A 25,494-nucleotide genomic window follows, 5' to 3' on the forward strand; every position below is an offset into this window, starting at 1 on the left:
TTTTAGTAGATTGCACTAGGAGCGGTTAGTGGATTGAATAATCTAATAAAGAGGGCATTAGTTTCAAGCCGTATTCAAGATGGCTGGGCAACTATCGCATTTATTTGATTATCACTTGCACGCCAGTTGACTGGGAGCCCTACGTAAACAAATTAAGTTGCAGTTTTTGTTAACTTTTATGATTCCGCCCAGATATATCTACTAAAACGGATACTAGTATGTATGACAATACCACGAAATTGTTTGCAAAGTTTGTTTCAAAATGCGTGCTCGGAGAAGCTCCATTCTTACGTAGTGGAATAGATATAACACGTACCCAGAGATGGAGACTGTTAAAATTGGCATTTTACACTGGTATCTATGTTAACATTATTTCATCGTATCTCAAAATTGTGTTCGGCGACATGCAATGAACAAGTTATATATTATTATTTATACGAACCCAAATATTGTCAAAACAACGAACAGGTTGATACAAGTTTGTTGTAATATATTCTTGTATTATGAAAAGCCTTCTCCCATAATGCATTGCATATATGTATAGTATTATGCTCAGTAGCGTATTGAATTCGGCGCAAACTGTCTAAATGTGTTTTAAATATACGCACGTGACCTATCCTCGGGGGGGGGGCGGACATCCGGGCATTTTCTACCGCCTGGCAACCCTCGTGGTGAAAACAAAGAACCAAAACCCGCAGAAAATGGTACTTTGAGGTGGTAGTTGAGAGTCCCCTGAACAGTGTAACAAGATTAACCCTACGTGTGTAACATATATGAATTTGGTTGTTCAGGATTACTTCAAAGTTGAGTTTGTGTTGTTTTCTCGAGTTTTCACCGGCTCCACCGGCGTTCCACAGCAGCGCACACAAAGCCCATAGAAATGCATGTACAGTGGTGCGCGTCGTAGCAACGTAGAACGTCCGTGACGTAGCTCCGCCCCCGAGGATAGCGAAAATAAAAGCGAGGGGACCACTCAATCTCCATCCCAGAGGCCTTTGCGCTTTACGCAATAGTGCCTCTGCCACAGGCAGCCTTCAATTTTGTGGTCAATCACCTCACTACGCACGGCCATTTTCTTGTACCTGTTAGATCTGAAAACGTACTACAAAAAGTGGGAAAAAAACGCATGTGACATCCGAACTATTTATTAATGTCAGACCTCAGTAAAAACGCAAATACGAACCATTTTATCGCGGACTATGTTTTGCAAGGTAATGTTACTGTAGTGAAATGGCGCACGTGATACACTAAAACTTGGAAGAAAAAACGTTCTGTTATCGTATATAGTTGGGAAAGAAACATTAAAGACTAATTTAACTGAAAAAAGTTTCCTAACATTTCCGTTCATCTTGTATTCTGGTGAATATATCAATACTATTTCTGGCTTGAACGGGTTCGATTTTGCGCGTCTAACAGCAATAGAACACATAGGTTCTAGTAAGTTTATAAAGTTCGTCATTTATAGTAGAAACTAGTGCTTTCGCATGTAGGAAAGGATTGTAATTTTCTAACGCAAGTCATGTATATTTTGTATAAATAACTGAACATTTTATTTAGAGTCAGGGCGTGAAACCTCTTAATAAAGTGATTAAAGTAACCGAGTGACTTACGCATAACTTTGTTAACTGACAGGGTCTTGTAGTTCGAACATATTCGAATATGCAAATGAGTTCTATGCAAAGCTGCTTTGTGCAGTGATGATAAGTAACGCGCATCGAACTGTGCGGAGTTCGGGGACCACTATGTTTCGAGCAACCCGAAGTCTACTATCAAGTTATGTCGGTTTAGCTCACGCTATAATTGTTCGACTTAAAAGGGAAATATTTAAGTGTTCCATTCTGATTCATGTGCAAATTTATTTCTTATTGAAATTTAATAGTGAGCAAAAATGTTGCCACTTCACCCCAACATTTGTTTCCATCGATATAGCGCCACCAAGCGTTTATAATAATACATTCTCGCCCGCAAAGAGTTGTGGGTAAAATAAGCAAAAATGGCGACTTCCATGCTGTTTTGATGCACGTGAACAACAGTAGACCATGGCCAACAGAGCAGCTCAGGTGGGTGTGTGTTTGTGGAGTAATTGTGTTTTTGGTGATGTAGTATCAGGGAGATCAAGTTTATTTTCAGCTGATCTCTAGAGGGACTGTGATACTATGTACCCCATAAGGGATGCACCAATAGAAACTCGGGGGGGGGGGTAAACAACTATAAGCATCTTTAACGCGGGGGAGGGGGTCATACCCTGTATACAATGCTACAGGGCATCATGCAGATATTTATAGTGACACTGTTAAACTGCGCATGTGCGTAAAGAGGACTCAAACAAAAACAAATGTACAACAAATACATTTCATTTCAAATTCAGGCTACCCATGGATTAGCCCTGAGTACAGTCCTGTAGGTTGGTCGCTTACCGCTGATCATTCGGCCCCACAGTCCTGAGAAGTCATATAGACCAGGGATTCAACACTTGGCTACAAATTTATGGCGGAGAGCCTTTTCATGCTGTTTCCATGATTGCAATCGGCCAAAACGTAGAACGATTAATCTAGTGATCATAGACAAGTATCTTGTGGCCAAAAAATAAACCTATAGCACCGGAACTAGTTTTTTGCAACGAAACAACGTTTTGTCTATAAATACGTTAAGAACAAGATGACAGCCGATATAGCCCTTCACATAATGTTGAATCCCCAGTCTTTATGAATCCTTGGACTGTGAATGATCAATGAAAGGAGGCCAACCTACAGAACCGTACTCGGTTCTACTTATGGCTATGGTTACCTATGTGCTTTACAGTTAATCATAATCTGATATGATCATAGAATGTTGAAGCATGTGAACTGTAAAAGTGGAGATATTAGTTCATGATTCGTGTGTCGCCACTGATGAAATGACCTGAAACACTATTCAAAGTTAAACAATTTTCATTCCGTTGCCAGAAAATAATTGCCATATATATCACAGAACAACTTTTCTGAAGACGCACTCACATAATTTGTGAAACAAACAAACATGATGGTGCCAATTTCAAACTCTTAGGGTATATATATATATATCTTCCATACATGTATATATTATATACATGTTATCTATAGAGCACGCTTTGCGAGTGGCTGTCAGTCATGCTCGTTATAAATTGTTAAAGAGCATTTAGAACTAGATACCTTCCGACCAGTCACAGCAACGATAAATTTGTCGTCGCTAGTGCCGGTGACTGAGCGTTGCAACAATTAGTTTTTGAATAGAGGGCAGTACAAAAAAGCAATAATGAATCACAGCCTCTTGTTCGCATTTGAAACTAGATTTATAAATATTCATAAAAATTTACGCCATCCATTGGATTATACAAAATTATTGTAATATCGGTAGTCAGTTTTTAAACTGAGTGTGAATGATATCGTAAAGACCAACTCGATACCAGTAGAAGTGTACACATGCACTGCGCTGAGATTTGAATCAATTTTTAGTTTTCAGAATATACAGCAAAGAAAAATAATGTTGAATTGCAGCATGTACAAATCAGAATATATGCATCAAATTTGCATTGTTACACCATCAGTGATTGGTGGAAAGTCAGCTGATTGGACCCTAACCTGGGTTGCAAGACCATATTTGGCCTTATCACCCCTGCTTCTCTGTGCTAGGTCTCCTCATAGAAACCCCCCTGGGTTTAGTAATGAAATAACCAGAAACTTATTAGAATATTCAGGAATTGTAGGGCTCTGAATGAAATCTAATTAACATAAATGGTTATTAATGTATTGCCAGATGCCATAGTAATTTAGCATGAGTACTTTTAGTTTATTTCTGTTTTTTAAATAAAATTATAACACATCAAATCCACTGTCACATACACTGAAAAACCAGTAACCCTCTCCCCCGGTATATATTTAAGGATGCTGTACACCTTTTTATTGCTTTGAAACCCAAAATTCTACTTTTTTGTATTTTTCAATGCTGGACTACAGGGAGCAAACACTCAGTAGGAAAAAAAGTGAATTGGATGTTTTTATAGGGTGTAAAAATAAATTTTTGTTAATTAAAAACAAAAGCACATGTCATTGTTTTGAAAGCTATGTTTTAATTAATCAGCCAAAGACATAATAGACAGATAATTTGCATAATAGTCACCACCCATAGCAAATATAAACAGTCTCTTGCATTCAGTACAAGCTCAGACTAGTAATACGAGTATTAGTAGTCCGAGGTACAAGTTACACGCATTCCATTTACGATCGTCCACAAATTTAATTTCGTTGAATTTCTCGCTCTTCAAGCAGTCGACTATGAAACCGTCTTGGGGTCGACTATGACAGTGACGAAAGAAAACAAATGCAAAGAAATTTTGAGAAGAACGTCGACAATATGTAAAGCGATTATTATGAAAATTTAATTATGGAAGGTACCTTCCACGATTTAATTGATCAGACCATGGAGGTATAAACAGAAGGTAGAAAATTTGAGCACATGGCAGACTTAGTTTTCGTGACCAAATTACGTGTCATGGACTCCGACCACAATGAGTCGGAAGTGAAACACTTGGGCCCGGACTTGGCTACACCATGGCTACACGTAAAGCACGAGACAAGCAGCTGTAAAAGCGTATGTGTGAGCATCCTTGTTTTACCTGTTTTATTTTTCTTAATCTTCACATTCTCAATAAATAATTTGACGGATTCAATGAAGTTAGATTTGTTATACATGATATAGAAAGTGAACTAAATGTAAGATACCGGCAGTAGTCCCCGCCAGCAGTTGTTCCGGTACTATGTATTACGCATTGAAGATGGAAAAAGAATCATCACACTAATTTTGTCACAACAGTTTTGGGAACTAAAAAACGGAAAACACGATTTATTTTACAAATCAACAAAATAATAATGGAGCAAACAAACTGAAAATTCACCGCCCGATCGACAGACAACTTTAAACCTAAGCGATCGCATCTCCCGATTCAGTTCAGCATTCGCTGTGGCTTCTCTCCCCCTCATTGCCATTCAAATCAGATAATACAGATCTTCGTCGAGACATCTCGCTTGGAAAGAAAACTACATGTAGTTGACTCTGGTGGTGCGTTCAGCCACGGTTATTGGTTCAGCAGCTGAGCAAGAGAATGACCTTCCATGGAGGGCAATGTATGGTAATGAGTCTTCCAGAAAAGGAGTGTCTCCTCCCACAACGTATTAATAAATATGTAAAACATGACTTCATTTTGGCGCGGTTTGTCACGCCCTGAAACAGTGTTTCCTATTGGATTCGGGAGCATAATTTTGTACTTTATAACCAATTGCGACCACGCATATCCACACTGCATGATTATGACAGACAGATACCATGACTATTCATTATGAGTTTGTTTTGATCCATGGGACAAACGGATTTTGAGTTAGCCGACGATACGTTGCTGCTAAGTTGTTTTTGCCATTTTCTCGGTTAAACAAAACAGCGATTCACGGCAACTGCAGGCCTTTGATCTCGAGTTTTAGTGGACGCATTATACTAATTTTTCGCACAGACACTCTTCGATATGTTCCCTCTCTACCCATGCTGGGATTTTTCTATTTTCTTATTTGTTTCGAAATTACATTCTAATTTCTGAATACCGGAAAGAACCAGATCGCATTGTTTTTTCAAGATAGCTAAATTATTATTTCTTCTCCAACTATCATGTAGATATATATCTCAATTAACACGGAATGGTGGTGAGCGTCGTTCGAAAAACTGTTTTGTTGCCAATCTTCCACTAAATTTGTTCATTCATTGGTTCAATTACTTTTTTACCGAAAATGGCTTTCTGTGTTTACACAGAGATCACGTGACTATACACGTCCATACACACACTATCTTGTCGATTTCATATCCAGTGTGAAATAAGCTTTCCATCAATATATAGCTTTGTGTTGTTCAGTAAATATTTTATATGAAAATATCAGTTTAGAAAATCAGTACCAAAAACGTGTACAGCATCCTTAAGATGGGATGTCAGTTTCAGTTACAATTAATCTAAAATGGGGTATCAGATTTTATCTAGACTGGAAACTAAGAAAAGAATAAAAATGTTTTGTTCTGTTGCAGCAATGGGGCACCTTTGCCCGTGTCTGGTATCTGTTAGATGCATCGCAGCAGCCGCCGGGAAGAATAGCGGCATTAGTGTCACCGCTACTACAAGGAAAACACAAACCAATTTACCATCCACTCAGTAAGTATGATACAATTGTTCAGTTTTTGAATTGAACTCATGTAGGACTTAGAATATAATAATTGAACATCTTTTTATATTCTGTTGGATTATGTTGTTATGGGAACTATTTTTTTTGACACAGCGTCGTCCGTCGTCGTCAACTTTACAATTTCAACTTCTTCTTCAAAACCGCAAATCAGAATGTTTTCCAATTTGATATGCAAGTACCTTGGATGGTTCTTTCTCAGATTTGTTCACTTCATGTCAAGATCTCAAATTCTCTATTTTTGGTGAATATTTTTGTCATTTTTGGTACTACAGGTAGACCTCTCTCAGATTTGTTCATTTCGTGATGATATCTTCAATTATCTTATTTTGATGAATATTTTTGTCATTTTTGGTAAAAAGTGATATTTTTGAATTCTTGTTGAAAACAGCAAGTCCGATTGCTATACATACTATACATATTGTTCATTTTCTAATGATATCCTCAGTTTTTTGATTGAAATGTGCATTGCTAACAGTGGAGCTATCTCAGCCGACGGGCTGCTTGTTTCAAAAGTTCACCAGTGTACTTACAAAATGACTGTAACCATGTCTCATTTAGTTGTTGATTACTACTCAATTGATTTAAATATCCCAGAAGGCAACAGCAAATAACTGCTTGTATACTATCAGGGGATTAAAGTTCACAAAGACATCACAGACATTGTCATTGATGCTCAATAAGTTTTCTGCAATGACCTTTGATATTTCCAAAAATATTCCTATACACGAAGGGAATTATTTTTCGATTGATCAGTTTTAAAACTGGTTGCCCTCTCTTCTCTGAAGTTTTAGCGCTGACCAATGCAAACAAATTGTGATGATAGGTGTGGAGACACGTGTCAAAAAACAGATATGGTCGCAGTGTGCCCTCTAACGGGACTGATTTTGTTGGAATCCTCACTACTGCGAAAATCAACCTTCAAGAAAAAAATGAAATTATATGTGACTTGAAGCACAAACAAAAATGATTTGGCTCTTGATTTTCTTTGTAATTTCATTTATTTTGTTTATAAATTTTCATTCTCAAACTACTGATATAGTAAGATGATTTTCAAGATAATGTTTGATTTTGTGTTGCACCAATGATGCCCCAGGAAACTAGCACAGCTAGTTGCATTACAGCAAATCTGTCTTTGTCAGTGGCATGTCATATTGGCTTCAATAGAGGGCGCACTGTATGGTACTTTAAATAATTATAAAATCATTCAGTAAGATCACAAATATTTAGAATAATTTGTCACATACTCGGACAGTTATACAATGTAGACATAAACACAAACGCTTCATTTCGCAGTGCATCGTTTCCTATCCTTCACTCACTATCTGGCTTTTGTATTACATGTATTGCATACATTGATTACAGGTGATATCGGTGACCACGTAGTGATTTATAATACCAGAGAGGTTGCTTTCTCTGGTGATAAATGGAACACTAAGCTGTATCATCATCATACTGGGTAAGTAGGCATTGCTGACGAACTGGTCACGGCCATATACATGATTATAAATACTATTCTCAACTTACTCTTAACCTTTTCATCTTTCACCCCACTTTTTTCTTTTATTCTTCAATATTTCTGGAAATGAATGCTGATTGTGTAGCCGACAGAGAAAATTTTAATAAATTTTTGATTTTTACGCAAAAAAATTTGGCTATTTTTGTCCCAATCTTCTGAAGGAAACTGCAGACTGACTATACACAAGATTATTTTGTAAATTTGTGAAGAAGGAACTGGTGGTGAAAAGGTTGCTTTGATATTTTATACAAAATACAATAAGTGAATTCTTTATTTAATGGCCATTAGTGATTTTTTTTTTCATTTTTGTTGGAAAAATACTATTTTTAACTTCTTCTTGAAATATGAATTACTGATTCCTTTGATATTTTATATGTAGGTGGACTTCTATGAGATTTATATTTATTCTAAATTCCTCTACACTGAGAATGAACTTGCTAATTGCAGGTATTTTGAGTGGCCCATTTTTTACAGAAAGCAGTCTGCCATGCAAATAAAAACTGCTTTGTAATTACACAACTATCACTGGGGACCAGAAATGTAAAAAAAAAAACACCCCTAGCTTTCTGATGAGTAGATGATGATTAGTTTCGCTAAATCTAAATTTTTTTTATTTATTTCAGATACCCTTAGTAGGATTATAGCAAGAAAATAGAAAGTGCCTGTCTAAAAACTTTATAAAAATGAAAAATAGTTACTATGTTGTAACCACACACAATCTATTTTTTTTATTTATGGTTATTATGTAATTTACACGCAATTTTCATTGAAAATTTGATAGGTTTGTAAAGATTCTGCCTGTCAAATGAAATTTCATCCATGTCTAAAATGAGTCAGACAGATGGCTTGCTAAAAACCTGACCCTAAGTGCTTCAGTTTCACTGAAGCTAAAGGTTTTCATTTATTTCAGATAACCTAGGGGGTTCAGTTCCACTAAAGCTAAAGGTTTTCGTTTATTTCAGATAACCTAGGGGTTCAGTTCAACTAAAGCTAAAGGTTCTCGTTTATTTCAGATACCCTAAGGGGTTCAGTTCCACTAAAGCCAAAGATGTTCATCTGCTGGACCCTACTAAAGTGAGTATATGTTACAAAGATGCTGCAGAATATGCACAAATACTGAGAACATAGTTTGCAAAATTCTTGTAAAAAAACTGCATTATAACTCTTCCTGATCAAACCAATTGGTGTGTGATATTCAGGCCTACTCACGTTAGTGCAGATTAATGAAACTTTTTTGAGTGTAAATGTTTGATTCCCTGCACAGTCCAGAAACAGGGATTATAATGTCACCTGTGTGTCACACCATTCGTTTGTCCATTCGTACCTGTGTTTCAGACATGTCTGTACCAATGACATTGAAACTTGACATGTCATCTACATGGCGGCGGTCAAATGGTGGCCATTCATTGCATAAAATGTCATCAAAACAGAGTGTTTCTGCCATTTTGAAAATGGATTTTGGTCGTGTAGGAATGGAATGTTCAAATTTAGTACATACATTAGACACTATAAGCCCTTGACACACACTGTTATAAAGTAATACATTCCATTCCCATACTGGTCTATAAAGGGATAGTTTTAGAAACCGATATGGAAACAATTATTTTAAATTTGCTACCCATACTGCATATTGATTGGTTGAAATAATGCTTGCTGACTGATTTTACTTAATTAGCACTCTTTTTAAAGTCGCTGAATTTCTCCCGTTAGGTCGTGCACAAAGCCATATACGGAATGTTACCCAAGGTGCTACTAAGGCGAACAATGATGGAAAGATTACACCTCTACCCTGACAACGTAAGTACAGAATCAAGAGTGGATTAATATAAGGGCAATGTAACCTATACTATGTTGCTAAGATATAAGTGTTCTAGTCTGATACATATATAATACCAGAGGTACATTACTTGGGGTTTGCAACTACGGTGACATGATACCAAGATCCTGTTTCAATCTTGCTCTCGCATAAGCGTTCCAACTCAGAAAAATACGAATGCGCATGCCTGAGGTAACTAGGATACTGGGATGTCCAGGTGGATCAAAATAGCAGCTCACATTATGACTGATTACGATAACTATATTTTCTGTACATTTCCGATGAGTTTTTTCACTATGAATGTGGTAATACATGTTTTATTGTTTTATTACAAACCGTCTATGTCATGTCAGAAGGTCGTAGCATCAGTCTCAATATCTACGAGATGAGACTTGAATGGGATCTTGGCATGATGTCACCATACAGTATGTGCATTGCAAACCCCAAGTAATGTACCTCTGATAATACACATATTAATATTGAGGAGTGCAGCTTTCTTATTCAATATCTAAACTTATGGGAATCAGAAATAAAAAATAGTGAAGTTCATTGGAGTGGACACGGATTATTAGTACCTGTTGATTGTTTTCAAGGGAAGGAAGGATTGTGTATTGGTGTCGAGAAATGAGACAATTAATGTAGATGATTGTGATGGGAGTTGTGAAAGAATGGAGGGTGATGCCAGATTTTGGTAGTGGGAGGATCCATGAAACACGAATAGATCTTCTCACTAAGTGAAAGTCTATGTAGTATGTAGAAAGATTCATGGACCAAAATTTGTCAACATTACCCTTCCCAGATAAGACTGTGAAAGTGGCTCACAGTTTACAGCGGGTATGTGGCATTACCCTTCCCAGATAAGACTGTGAAAGTGGCTCACAGTTTACAGCGGGTATGTGACATTACCCTTCCCAGATAAGACTGTGAAAGTGGCTCACAGTTTACAGCGGGTATGTGGCATTACCCTTCCCAGACAAGACTGTGAAAGTGGCTCACAGTTTACAGCGGGTATGTGGCATTACCCTTCCCAGACAAGACTGTGAAAGTGGCTCACAGTTTACAGTGGGTATGTGGCATTACCCTTACCAGACAAGACTGTGAAAGTGGCTCACAGTTTGCAGCGGGTATGTGGCATTACCCTTCCCAGATAAGACTGTGAAAGTGGCTCACAGTTTACAGCGGGTATGTGGCATTACCCTTCCCAGATAAGACTGTGAAAGTGGCTCACAGTTTGCAGCGGGTATGTGGCATTACCCTTCCCAGATAAGACTGTGAAAGTGGCTCACAGTTTGCAGCGGGTATGTGACATTACCCTTCCCAGATAAGACTGTGAAAGTGGCTCACAGTTTACAGCGGGTATGTGGCATTACCCTTCCCAGACAAGACTGTGAAAGTGGCTCACAGTTTACAGCGGGTATGTGGCATTACCCTTCCCAGACAAGACTGTGAAAGTGGCTCACAGTTTACAGTGGGTATGTGGCATTACCCTTCCCAGACAAGACTGTGAAAGTGGCTCACAGTTTGCAGCGGGTATGTGGCATTACCCTTCCCAGATAAGACTGTGAAAGTGGCTCACAGTTTACAGCGGGTATGTGGCATTACCCTTCCCATTAAGACTGTGAAAGTGGCTCACAGTTTACAGCGGGTATGTGGCATTACCCTTCCCAGACAAGACTGTGAAAGTGGCTCACAGTTTGCAGCGGGTATGTGGCATTACCCTTCCCAGATAAGACTGTGAAAGTGGCTCACAGTTTGCAGCGGGTATGTGACATTACCCTTCCCAGATAAGACTGTGAAAGTGGCTCACAGTTTACAGCGGGTATGTGACATTACCCTTCCCAGATAAGACTGTGAAAGTGGCTCACAGTTTACAGCGGGTATGTGACATTACCCTTCCCAGACTGTGAAAGTGGCTCACAGTTTACAGCGGGTATGTGACATTACCCTTCCCAGATAAGACTGTGAAAGTGGCTCACAGTTTACAGCGGGTATGTGGCATTACCCTTCCCAGATAAGACTGTGAAAGTGGCTCACAGTTTGCAGCGGGTATGTGGCATTACCCTTCCCAGATAAGACTGTGAAAGTGGCTCACAGTTTACAGCGGGTATGTGGCATTACCCTTCCCAGACAAGACTGTGAAAGTGGCTCACAGTTTACAGTGGGTATGTGGCATTACCCTTCCCAGACAAGACTGTGAAAGTGGCTCACAGTTTGCAGCGGGTATGTGGCATTACCCTTCCCAGATAAGACTGTGAAAGTAGCTCACAGTTTACAGCGGGTATGTGGCATTACCCTTCCCAGATAAGACTGTGAAAGTGGCTCACAGTTTACAGCGGGTATGTGGCATTACCCTTCCCAGACAAGACTGTGAAAGTGGCTCACAATTTGCAGCGGGTATGTGGCATTACCCTTTCCAGATAAGACTGTGAAAGTGGCTCACAGTTTGCAGCGGGTATGTGACATTACCCTTCCCAGATAAGACTGTGAAAGTGGCTCACAGTTTACAGCGGGTATGTGACATTACCCTTCCCAGATAAGACTGTGAAAGTGGCTCACAGTTTGCAGTGGGTATGTGGCATTACCCTTCCCAGACAAGACTGTGAAAGTGGCTCACAGTTTACAGTGGGTATGTGACATTACCCTTCCCAGATTGACGCATACTTTGTACCAACTATACCACAACACTGTCATGCATGCATTGTGGGATACATAAGAACAACCTGTAGCATGCCCACTGTGTGCACAGTATGCTAATAACTTTAAAGCGAGAGGGTCATCACCTGAGCACGCAGGGAAATTGAGTCCCAAGCGACAATAACAACGCAAAGGCACATGGGTAGACGTTTGTTTGTAAATCTATGGCAATCTGACGCATGGTGATGACTCCCCCGCTTTAATGAGCTTTTGATTTTATTGTCATTTCTCTATTACTCAATTTACAGTATTATTATTTAACTATTACCAGTATATTTCATATAAATTTTCTCATTATGTATTATGTACTCTTAAACAATACGTTAATAGGATTTATGAATTCACTGTCCTTATCATTTTTTTTTCTGCTATCAGTGAATATGAAACACCACAAACACATATTTTCGGCTTTGACCTCCTCCCTCCCTGTCTATTGTGGTTATTAGAAGGCTGTACACGCTTTCTACCATACTAAACTGGTCACCAGATTCAACAAGTGCTGCTGCTCCTTTTACTATAAGTCCACCTTTGCAAGTCACTTAAGATTTCAAAACTATACAGCGCCACCAGTGGTTATTCTTGGCTATATGCGTCCAGTACACAACTAATGTACTACACATTTTTTACACATCATAGCAAGAAATAAAATTATTTTATTATTACATTTCAGAAAATTCCTGAAGACATCTTAGCTAATATTTCGGAGCAGATTACCCCACCTAGAATTATACCTCGCAAATTAACAGAATACTCGCAAGAAGAACTTGACAACTTTCCAAAACTTTGGCATCCGTAAGTATTAACTCCTTATCTGCATGAAAAAAAACATTATATACTGTTTTTCTTTCAAATTAAAATACACATCAATTAAAAATTGCATTTATTGTATACTGTAGAATGACTGGGTTTAAATTTCGCTGATTTAGCATTTCAGGCATATTCAGTGGGTTTTAAATTCACTGTTTTATCATTTAGATAATGTGTTCTGTGCTAAATTTTACATATTCACTGGGTTTTAATTCAGCGCATTTTCCAGTCAGCGAAATAAGCGATATTGAAACCCAGTGAATAATTAACCTTTTTACAGTAGTTGATTGGTGCTCCAGTTATTTTGCATATGTGCATGAGCTATTGGTATAGGGCAATTTTAAAAGGTTGTTTTTGTGCCACGACTGCATGAAAAATATGGGTCCCATATCACCTGTTGACGCTGTTTTTTCCCCGTTCATTTTGGCTATCTGGAGGCTTTCAGCAGGTGATGTGATGACAACATAAAAAGCGACACCACTGTGGTTTAACAAGGTAATTCTTGTTGGATACACAGGTACGATGATAAGCGATGACAATTTTGTGTTAGTCAAACATATTCAGGGGTTTTTCTAAAAAAAACTGCAAGAGGGAGCACTGCAATTCAGCGGCGCCGCCAAGTTGGGGTAGACAGGGTTCTCCCCACCAGGGAGGGATTCTAAGTTAAAATGGAACATTCTATGGCTTCCTTGGGGCCAAAATTACTATCAGACAGGTTACAATTGGAAACTGTGGCCACTGTGATCCCTGGTCAATCAGAATTTTATGGTTGCCGGAGGATCTGCTTCCCAGGGTAAGGGGGCGTATGGCCATGGCATGAGGGCGCTGTGCCCCTGTTCCTTTGTTTAAAAAAATCCCTGATATTTATAATCAATTCATCACAGAACACACTGGATGCTTAGAAATAGTTTGATTGCGTAAATAAAATTGAGCGGGATCATCGTTGTATTCAAAAGTGCAAAATTGCATGTCATAAACATTTTACCAATTTGTACCAGTAAACAACAACAGACGAAAGCTGATCAGTTTCTGCTTATTCAAATATTTCATATAATTATAGTCCAAAAATGAATCTCAAGGATTGATTTTAGAGTGCAACATTTAACCTTTTCACCACCAGACTTTCTCGTCTGAATTTTTTTGCACTTTTTTATTATATTCTCCAATATTTATGGAAATGAGGCCTAATTTTGGAGCCAACAGGCAAAACTTGAATGAAACTTCAGTTTTTAATTAAAAAAATGTGGCTATTTTTTTCTCAGTCTTCTGAAGGACTATTTTATGAATTTGTGAAGAAAAGAGGGAAAAACGAGGTTAAAACGAGGGAGTCGTTACCTGCGCATGCGTCAGATGGCCATAGCGTGTCATTGTTTACAAACAAGTGTCTACTCATGAGCCTTTGCGTATTAAGCGTGTGTTGTTATCCTCGCTTGGGACTCAATTCCCGCACGCGCGTAGATGACGACCCTTCCGCTTTAAGAACATGTAATTTTTACTATTGACGTTGTTTGATACTGTATGTATGTAGGATTTATCATGAACTAAGCATGTCTTGCTTGTTGTGCACTAATTGTTTTTGTATGTACAATAACAATCAGCGAACGAATACTACGCTGCTTACTGTAAACCGCCTTAATTTTGTAGGAGGCTGATTTATGCAAATTTAGCGTGAAAATTGCAAAATGTTGTATGGATAAATATTTTTTTCGGGTCCTTCCATGGAATGTCAGTGTCTTTTGTGAAATTATTGTCTTCATAAATTCTATAAAAACCCGATATCCTAAAAATGTCCAGCAGTGAAAATTAAATGGTTTAAAGTAATCAAATTTAGTCTCATTAATATTGTATTTTTAAATAAAAAAAAAAAAGATTTGTCTTATCGTAACGTGATCATCATATTGCTTTACAGTGGTGAAGATCCTGAGCTCAGGTAGAATTTGAACTTGAACTTTCAAGGTATAATGTTCCAGCTCACCACCTTCACATATTACTTTGAAGTATATTATTAAAGGAAGTGGTGTATGTTAATTGTGCCACCACAGTTGAAATAGAGAAATGTCCAGCCAATCAGAGTGCTCCTTTTATCTGGTTCAGAGAATATGATGTGATGTGCTGTTCTGACAATTGGAGCTGGTACAGACATGTGACAGATGGCATGACCTGATTAAACAGACTGACTGTGGCTCACTGTTAGCAGATTTCACGTTTTGTACAATAGATATCGTTTGGTGCTGCCTATTCTAGTGTTAGCAGTGTGTCATTTCGCAACTATCTCAACAGTATTGGTGCATAATAGTGATTCTCCCCTCTCAGCCCAATGTCGACCCGTTATGAATACATTTCCTGTTAATCCTGTGTAACAGTGTTGGAGACATCGCTAGTCAGTCTAGTGCATATTATTTGTACCTGATTAGTCAGGTTTTCATAATGCACTCACATGGTGTCATGTATCATAACCAATTACAAAATGTACTGTAAATGCATTAATTATTCACTGGGTTTTAATTTTCGGTATTTTAGCTGATAAGTAAAATCTGTTAAATTAAATCTACGTGAACATGTAAAATAACAATAAAACTCATTGTTTCCTTGACAAATTCATGAAATTAAAACACAGTGAATATGCTCAAAAAGTGAAAATAAATGTCAGTAAAAATAAATGGTTTTACAGTATGTAATTTAATTCCAAAATCTGTTAAATTAAATCTATGTGAACATAAAAAAATAACAAAACTACGTTTCCTTGACAAATTCATGAAATTAAAACACAGTATTATTTTCAAAATAGTGAAATTAAATAGTTTTACAGTATGTAATTTAATCCCAAAATTAAAATTTCATTTTCCTGTTACCAAGTATTTTATTTAATCTGACCAAGATTTCCACCAGTATTTCAAGTTTGTATGTATAACGTACACACATTGTTTATTTTGAATAGTGCTGTATGAAAATAAACTTGGCATATCAAAAGATGATGCAATGTTGTTGTTTTTTTACTTCTGTGTGCAAAGTACGTTAACCCATAGATCTCATTCTAAGGTATATGGTTCACCTCACCATAAAAAATTTTACCTTGCATAGTGCAAATACTACATTCACAGGAACGTATTTAAACTAATCCCAGACAAAGTATTTGTCACCCATCCATCATAAGCACTTATGGAAGATCATTGTTTATATGCCCTTGGATATGTCCAGGCATGTACATTTCATCACTGGGTGATAGACATACCATAGCTGTTGAGTTCATTTCTAATGTAGGTCAGATTGAATGTATCGCGACCTTTTCTTACATCCTGTTTTAATGTGGTATATCAAAACTGTCAGCTGACATCATAAAACTTCTGAACAGTTCACCATAATTGGTTTATTACAAGCACATAGACTCCCTGTAAACACACACAAGGCCAACAAGTTTGGGTTTCTATATTATATGTGTTTTATTTTCTCAAAAGTGTGACTTGTGTGACAAAAATGACAATGTATCTCAAATTAAATGCGAAGAAAAAAACATTTTGCTGAATTTGTTTTCAAATTAATTAATTTTTAAATTGTGCTTTTATATTTCATCCTGTAATGCGCATGATCCTAACTTGGAACACGAAAACACTGAACTGAACACTGAAAAATTGCAAAGTAAGGTAATCTGCTTTACCCTTCGAAAAGAAACCAATAATAGTTTGGCAACAATCAACATAAATTCAGTTTAAGGTAGCGAGAAGAGAAATTTTCATTTTTTTCTTAATTTTTTCAAAAATTGATAAAGCGGTTCCTTTAGACCTTTGAGCACTATAATCTTTCCCAGAAGAATGCTGGTCCTAGTTTTCGTGTGTGTTTTTAATAAAATTTTGCACCAAATGAACATAATTTCATAATGACTAAAACTCGTGAACAAAATTATGGCAGTTTATGATTTTTGATTAGTGACAAAAGTTATCTTTGGCGCCTATAGCGTTACTAAAATTTAGATAACAGTATGAACGACTTCTGAATAGCATATTTTCACTATGTGATGTCTCCCATGAAAGGAGAATGCATATATATGCTGTCTAAGTATAAACTAAGGGATAGAACAACATCAGATACTTTTTATAGGGAAAAAATGACAAACTATTAACAAACAACAAATATTTAGACGGCTAAACCAAGAATTTTCCATTGATCATCCCCACACTGTTTTAAACGAAATTTATAAAAATACTGATGAAATAATACTGTTTGTATACTATGAGGTCATTACGAGGATACCTCAAAGTATGCACAAAGAGAATACAGCGAAAGTATTGACTGACGACTCGGAGCAGTGGAGGTTGATGCATACTTTAAGGTATCCTCGTAATAACTTTATTATTATACATCTTTTCCTCCCAAGGAGACATCATGGGAGTGCCGAAATCCAAAAGGTTTAGAACAGAATCAGCGAACTTCTTTGTTTGGAGTCTGGTCAAACCCTGGTGGCAGCCTTGTTTGTTTTTATTATTAGAGAACGCTTACGCATGTAATCATTATATATTTGGAATTCTCATTTCCTAATATGGTAGGATGAAAATACCCGTAAAATACCACACATTTTATGCATTTAACCTTGGTCAATGTGAATAAACTGTTAATTTCTTTGTTAATATTAGATCAAATGATCATAATTATATGGACTTATTTTTGTGTACTACAAAATAATACTGACCTGAAATTTAATAAATATACCGGTAAATTCTTTTCAATTTGGCCCTGACATATCCCCCCCTTAAAAAAAACATAAAAACCCACACAAAAGGCATAGCATAGTTTCCCTCTGACGCTGTTACCACTAATTGGCGAAGTTGTGAACCAATACAAAGATTTAAATTGCTTTCACTTTGACAAAAGGACATCAAAGTAGCACATTAGACTACAATCGATAGGTGGTGATTTAACCTATCAGTATTTACGTAGAAAAGATAACAATCCAAGGCAGTGTCAAAGTACTGGTAATCACTGGTTAGGAATGTGCAGTGATTGCATCATAACGAATGTCATTTACATATTTTGTTGCGGTTGCCGTGCATAATGTAAGGCGATTCACCTTTAACAACATCAGATATCACAGTGGGTGTATGGTTATTTCACCTTTGGGATGTTTAGAATGCTAGAAATTCAGTGAAATTCAATGTTGGCGTACACTGATGGACATGTTCGTCAACTAGATCAGATTTTAGTCGCCACACGAGTTTTGTTATTGTTTTTTTCATCGGTTTTAACATTTTGATACCCTAAAACATTAAAACCTTGCAAACACACCAAAAAAATACTGTAAATTCAAACAAAATAAATATTTAAAAAAAAAAATACATTGTACATCAATTTTAATAATTTTCTATAATTTATTTTGGGCAAGATAATTTCCCCCTGGCTGCAGTTCTTTATAAAAACTTTTTTGAAAATTCATGTCAAAAATATGCAACAACTATTGACATCAGTCTTCGACATTTTAAAGAGCATGCGAGTACAGGAAGAGAAGAGAAACAAGATCTTTATCTGTGTTGATATGTTTTATTTTCATACACATAGTGAAAAAAACAATATAAATATTCCATTTTACAATGTACAAAATAAGGTTACAAAAGCAACATGCATAGAAATGGACGTAAACAAAACAGACTCTCGTACAATCGACTAAGTTTCTTATATCGGTACTATATTTATGCTGAATATCGACGCTTTGAATTATCGCCCCTCCACACCCCTATTATTTGATGAAAGTGGTATGGTCAATCCACAGAAATTGACCAAACCATACTTATCAAGGAGCATACCAAATACATCATTTTATTAAAATTATAATACAGAATGCATCATGATAATTTCATGCTTCTTCACTAAAGAACGTTGGTCGTCTCTCAGCATTTGTTTGAATTTTGTGTAAGCAAACAGAGTATTTTACATCGAACAGAATGCAGAGCGAGGACCAACATCTTAACAAATTTTTTACATATATAAAATTTATCTTTTTATATATAACAAAGTAATAGACAATACAATTTCTAAAATGAAATGTGACCAAATTTATAGAATATGTAGATATTATATTATATATATACAAAAAAGTTGCACTGTACAGAAAACCTAGTTTATCAACCAAAAAAAAAAACTATGGTTACCAAGGCAGGCTCTTCATTCGAAAACACCTAACTAGTTTTGCTGAATACTGAATATGATATGCAAGTTCCTCTTTTTCTTTCTCTAAAACGATGGAATCATAATGAAAAGCCTGTTGTGCGCTTCCTCAGCTTCATCGTCCACTATAAAACTAGCGACCAAAGGTCATAGAAATTTTTTTAACAAATGAGAGTAATAAAAGTTCGGCGAGAGGTGCTCTGCTGTTTGAGAAATGTAAATAGCTTGATCTTACAGTGATTGATAACTTCATTTTGTGTAATTACTTAAATATGCATTCCCCCCCCCCCAAGTTTACAAGTCAATGCATGCTGGGTAAAATCATTATGAAATTATTCTAAAATCAGTAAAAACTTAAGAAAATATAAGTTACTACGTACGGTATGCATTGAAGCAAAACAATGTTATTTACACAGAAATGTTGAAACTATAGAAGTGGCTATGCTTACAATTTAAGTTTCAGCGTGCACATTACATAGTTGATGCATTATTGAGCATGCTCACAACAGAAAGGGGAGAGGGATCATCAATTTTATAACATCAAGTTTTACACAAGCCTTGAAATTTCTTACAAACGTATGCATAAATACAAAAATGTTATAAATATTCACTGTGCGTCAATGGTGGAATGTTTGTCTATATTTTACAAAAATTTTGGTAAGAGTGGATGCCTACAAAACTGAAGCTAGTATAGCAATATATCTGCCTAAAACTGCATATTCCTAGACTAGAAATGATCTATTTGATTGACTCCAACTCATTTTCTAACACATGGTAAGCTAAGCAACTGGGGAACCCGTCTCCCAACAAAATGTTGAAATGTTAATTTTTAGGTCTTATTGTTTTATAAGCAGAATGTCTTGATTTCACTTAATTTGGATGTATAATTATCAAATAAAATCAATGCGTCCATACCAGAGTGTAAAGAGTTTTGTGACTATACAAATAAATAAGGAGTCTAGTTTTTACAAGTAGCCAGCCTATTGATTCAGACTAACAAAGCACTGTGAAGTCGGCACAATAGAGGTCGGGTTCGAGGAAACCATCTCTGTTAGTTTATTCACTTCCAGCTGCCAATTGGGAACCTTCTTGGTAGTCATGTGACGGCGGGCATGCTTCGTCAAGTGATCACTACGCATAAAACGGCGTTCACACATCGGACAAACAAACTTTTTCTCTCCTGTGTGCGTTCGCTTGTGACGTGAAAGTTCATCCGATCTGGCGAAAGTCTTTTCGCATTCATTCCAGGTGCACTTGAAAGGTTTTTCACCTGCAAAATAAGAATTGACATGAATAAATTAAAATATAATTTCTTTACATCACAATAAAATCGCAAATGTTCATGGGTAGATGCTTAATTGTAAACATCAAGAAGGTCAAAATATGAAATCCAGATAACCAACTGTAAACTGTTTTAATTTTGCTGGACAAAAAATTTGTAGCAGTTAAAATTTCTCGGGGGGGGGGGGGGGGGGTCTTAGCAACTTTGAGTGTCGGTGACTTTTGCAATATTCTGTCTTCATTAATGCCATAAAATTACCGTATATTACAAACTCTCTGAATAAGGTCATCAAAGTTCAAATCCTGATTTCAGAGATTATTATCTGATGCACTTGTTGCCTCACCTGTATGGGTTCTCATGTGAGCCTTTAAATGTGAACTCTTGAAATATGTTTTCCCACAGTTAGTATAAGTACATATGTGGCTTCGGCGTCGACTGAATTCCTGGACTGGCATCTGCACAGCTTGCTTCTGTGACTGTACGACGTGTGGCAATCCCCCAACAGGTGCGATTTGGACAGGAGAGTTTGTTTCTTGTTTGGTCTGGTTCATAATCAACATTAAAGTTCCGGGTGGTACTAATGTACCAGCCATAAAGACTGGATTGGTCTGGTTGGCAACTTGTGCGTTTGCATTCACAGCAGGCCCAACCTGTCCTAATGAGACAACATTTACTCCTTTTGGCTGTGTAATGACTTGCATACCCTGCGTGGCAGTAACGGGTATCATACTTACTCTTGACGAATGAGGCACAGCAACGATTGGTTGCGCCATCGATACCTGTGTAATGTTGGCAGGTGATGTCACTTTGGGCATGATTGCTTGAGGTACATTTGTCCGCACACAAGTATTCTGCTTAGTCCTTGTACTTGGCGTTGTATTGTTCGTAAGTTTAGTAGACTGTGTACTGGACACTGTCACACGTGCTGATTTTTGTATTCGACTGATGACAGAAACGTGAGCCGCTTTTGCGGCGAGTCCTGAATGTGTGACATCTGAAATGAATTTTGGCGTACTTGGTAATGAAAGCGAAGAAGACGTCTGAGATGAAACTGTTTTCAGAGACGGCAGTGGTAGTTTCAACACTGGTGAAATCACTGACGGTACCGCCGAAGTCGTTGACACAACATTGCAGACAGCACTACCTTTAGGTGGAATTGACATTGTGCCACTTCCAAAAGTTAGTGAGCCGTTTTTGTGTGATGACGTCATGACAGTTGTGTACCCGCTGATACCAGTATGGCAGACAGTCAATGACGGTACAACTGGTACTGTTCCGGGTAGCATCAATGTGTGTTGCAGTTTCGTTGGTGGGGGAGTCATTGGCGGAGACTCAGGGATCTATGAAGAAAGAAGAAATAAGTCAATTCAATAACTGTATTTCGTCCAGCGAAGCAATTAAAAAACATGATTTTTTTTATATTTTTGGACACTGCTACATTTCAAATTCTTTAGTCATTTTGAAATTAGTGAGTAAACATATTTGACTCCTAAACAACAAGATGATGTGTGTGCCAAACAAAATTTTGTAAGCATCCATCCTATCCATTCTTCAATTACACTTACTGCCGAGAGAAACTTACATTGGCACTTGATGTGAAAACACTTTTGGGCTTGACGATCATCGGCGGGGGTGGAAAAGAGTCCATGCTGTCTTCATCATCTTGTGAATATGGAGAAGGTGGCGCATTAAGCTCCGGCGATCCTCGATACAAACTACTTGGCGACAAAGACCCATCCTGACGCTGTGGAGACCACTTACTCATCGATAACAGTGTTTCCACTGCGTCAATATCAGATTTGTCCATTCTAGTGCATTTCGGACTCATTGTCTCCGAACACTCTGTGATTACTTCTTCCACCTGAATAAATAAATAAATAAAAAAAGAATGAAGATGATTTGAATATATGTTAACACTGAAAATAATTGGAAAAAATATAACCCAATATAAAGACTATTTGTCAAATTGAAAACAAAACATTTAAAGTCAAAGTCATGCCCAAATGAACCAAAGATGAATTGCTAATCAATCAACTTAATGCGATTTGAAAGTGTAGTAATTAATTTATGCAGGAGTGAAAAATCTCATTTTAAAAAAATTATAATAACCAGATAAATTAAATTTTATTGTTTGCTGTTTCTATTTTTATACAGGCAATGATAATAACAGAGAGGGACATGTAGAAACTAGGGGTTCTAGGATCTATAGCCAAGCATAATGGAAACTGTGCATTCAATACTGCAATGACCTTGTTTACAACAGAAACTCATTAATATTTAAATAAGGTATGGGGGCTTGTTAGGTGCATTAGCCAATCAAATAACTAGACTGCAGTCACTCCCTAAGAGCATGATGAATAATGACTCAGACAAGAGTGGTGTGTTTTCCCTTTTAGCCAATGAATTGGCTGTGGCCGAGATCACTCCCAGAGTGCATGATCAGTTAAACTGTATGATGAAATCTACAAGAAGGAAAAATTTCAGATCAGCTGTTTCATAGAAACAAAGACTTTAAATAAATATACACCTGTGACCAGGCAGAAATGATCAACGAATTAGAGGCTTATTTCATATCATGCAGTGATCACATGCCTGCGATAAGGACAAGTTAAAGCAGGATTTTTTTTTCTGGAAAAATAGGGATGTTTGTAAGAGTATATGAAACTGTTAGTATAAGCACTGTGTAAACCTTGCGACAATGAAAGCAAATAATTTTAAAATAAATTAACAAACAAATGTTTATATAACTGTTTTCTAATCAGCTAATTACCTTGCTCGGTTGCAAGTGATTAAAATGTCACACTTTTTTTAATTCACTATATATACGTGGTAACCAGTAATTTTTTAGGTCTTGTTTAGTTGGCATTGCTGATAAATTGGCATTAAAAATGCATTATGTTAAAAAGAAACGACCATGAACTTAGAATCGAGGGTATTCATTGTGTTGGTGCATTTCCAAAAAAAAAAAAGATTTGGTCGTGATCACACAGTATATGGCGCATACGCTGACTCGTTTCACGTTGCGATCAGCTGATTCAGCCCTCGTCAACCAATCAAAGCCCAGCTGGTCAGCCAACCACCCCTCCAAAATGTTACGTGCACTGAAGCAGGCGTGAAGCTAACTGGTATTATGCAGGAAGCTGCCTTGGAACACCTAACTTGGTAGACAAACAACAAGTAACATTTGAAGATTGAGTTTAATATTCGTAGTCATAAACATTCCACACTTCAAAAACACAAATGCCATGTAAATTCTAACGTCAGGTTCGTGCAATTGACGAAAAAAAAGAACAGTTTTCGGATTTCAAATTTAAAAATTTAAACTTAGAAAACAAAATTGTGAAAATGTATTTGTCTCTATATTTTACGCGTACAATGAGGATATTTGAAGCTAATGATAAAGCGCGAACCCGTATCCAAGGGCTACTCTATTTTAGAAACTTTGAACACCTTTTGGAGAAGAAAAAAAACACATACAAAAATCATGTAGAAGCTCAGGAAGCATTGCCATCAAACGTTCTGATGGAGGAAAAAAGAAAGAATTTTATATCGAATATAAATTTTATATCAAATTTTGAAACGCGCGTTATTTTAGAAAGTCGGAGCAGCATCACTTTCTATTTTGACCAAAGTTACACCACTTTCGCTTCAAAGCGGCATTCATAGCAATTAGTAAAAAAAATACAAAGAAAAAACACACAATAAAATCGTTTCCTTCGGTTAAAAGATGGGCGGCAAAAAACAAAACAAAAAACAATATCTCAACTAGATAGGGAAGTCCGTCAATTTCAACACAATGGTTTCCGTAGCTCGGACGCCAGCAGCTGATTTTTCATGGCGTACGCTGGCTTTTCTGTGAAGGTAAATCAATTACCATGGATCAACTAATAAATACTCACGTAAACGGCTTCTGGTGGCGTTTGTGGTGGTGAGAGAGGTAGACACTCCATGCACTTTACCGGAGAACGAATAAAGACAATGAAACAGGGAAGGCTGACAAAATCTCTACTCTGAGCGTTCTTCTGATGCTCATGGTATGAATTGCTTTTAGGTGTGTTTATACATTTTACTCATAACAGTTTTACGCGTGTTTGGTGGGTGTGTGAGAGGATTGACCAATAAGATTTCAGGGGTGGTGCCTTCGACCAATCAGCGCTAAGTGTACATGTGATTCTGTCGTGTTCACGCACGTGGTGAATGGCTGGGCTCGTGTGTGAGCTTCCGTGCGTAGTTCTTTGATTGTAAACAAATTGCATCACTTGCAAACTGGTACGCTAGATCAATCGTATAATTAAAATAAGAACCATGGTAAGAATTGTGATTTTTTATAATGTATTTCCGATGCTGTAGTTGCAGTAATGCCGTTTATTTTGTATTTGTTTTCGAAACCGTCATTCAACCTTCCAACTTCGGGGGTCACGGACAATCGAGAGTGCCAAATATAGACCATGACGTCACTGGCAACTCCCCTCGTCTCACGCAAACAAAACACATATGTTCCTACGAAAGGCATCGAACACTATCTGTCTAGACTCTTGCAATCATGGCCAATGCATTAACGCACACAGACAATATTCTTCATCGCAACCACTCAAACTATTATTTTAAAAGATGATAGGTTATACTAAAATTTGTTTGCGAAATAGCAATGTAGTTCAATACTAGTATGAGTTAGGATTGAACCATTATAAACGGGGGTTATAGCTCATTTAACAACACAGGAAAAGTGGTGGTGCAATTGTCTTAAAACTAGTTCTGCACGACCAAGACAGGGCACAATTATCCAAGATAGAAAACAAAAAAGATCTTGTCGAGAACCCCGAGTAGGAAAAGCTAGTACATTCATAGTTGCACGACCCACCACCCCAGTGTTTATAATGGTGCATCTCCAGTCTCTGATGTGTACTTATTCATCTCCTTGGAGACGTAATGGACCAAGACACATTGGTTATTTATATTAGATTCACATGGAATTTTGTTTTAATTTGTT

General features: G+C 37.1%; 2 protein-coding genes across 2 annotated transcripts; one reads left to right on the forward strand and one right to left on the reverse strand.

The window, feature by feature from the left end:
- The first annotated feature begins 1,969 nt into the window (after positions 1–1,969).
- LOC100369451 (large ribosomal subunit protein uL13m-like) lies at positions 1,970–15,156 on the forward strand. Its single transcript, XM_002731562.4, has 7 exons — positions 1,970–2,060; positions 6,082–6,205; positions 7,599–7,692; positions 8,766–8,826; positions 9,463–9,549; positions 12,933–13,054; positions 14,979–15,156. The coding sequence occupies exons 1-7, from the start codon at positions 2,040–2,042 to the stop codon at positions 15,001–15,003; spliced, it is 534 nt and encodes a 177-aa protein (XP_002731608.1). The 5' UTR covers positions 1,970–2,039; the 3' UTR covers positions 15,004–15,156.
- Positions 15,157–18,578: 3,422 nt separating this feature from the next.
- Positions 18,579–24,553, reverse strand: LOC100370343 (uncharacterized). The gene is made up of 4 exons (XM_002731567.4): positions 24,404–24,553; positions 22,087–22,365; positions 20,848–21,844; positions 18,579–20,492 (listed from the first exon to the last, which is right to left on the reverse strand). Exons 1-4 carry the CDS (start codon positions 24,452–24,454, stop codon positions 20,203–20,205), a joined length of 1,617 nt encoding a protein of 538 aa, XP_002731613.1. The 5' UTR covers positions 24,455–24,553; the 3' UTR covers positions 18,579–20,202.
- Positions 24,554–25,494: the final 941 nt, after the last annotated feature.

Source organism: Saccoglossus kowalevskii, chromosome 18, assembly GCF_978046115.1.
Source record: "Saccoglossus kowalevskii chromosome 18, keSacKowa6.1, whole genome shotgun sequence".
Lineage (NCBI taxonomy): Eukaryota > Metazoa > Hemichordata > Enteropneusta > Harrimaniidae > Saccoglossus > Saccoglossus kowalevskii.

Bases quoted from the DNA above. Each gene is read 5' to 3' on its own strand.
- LOC100369451 (XM_002731562.4), top strand. From the start codon at position 2,040: ATGGCCAACAGAGCAGCTCAG. The intron at 7,693-8,765 runs GTAAGTAGGCAT...CGTTTATTTCAG, and splicing joins CTGTATCATCATCATACTGG to ATACCCTAAGGGGTTCAGTT. The intron at 9,550-12,932 runs GTAAGTACAGAA...ATTACATTTCAG, and splicing joins TACACCTCTACCCTGACAAC to AAAATTCCTGAAGACATCTT.
- LOC100370343 (XM_002731567.4), bottom strand. From the start codon at position 24,454: ATGGAGTGTCTACCTCTCTCACCACCACAAACGCCACCAGAAGCCGTT. The intron at 21,845-22,086 runs GTAAGTTTCTCT...CTTTCTTCATAG, and splicing joins TTTTCACATCAAGTGCCAAT to ATCCCTGAGTCTCCGCCAAT. The intron at 20,493-20,847 runs GTGAGGCAACAA...CTTATTTTGCAG, and splicing joins TCACATGAGAACCCATACAG to GTGAAAAACCTTTCAAGTGC.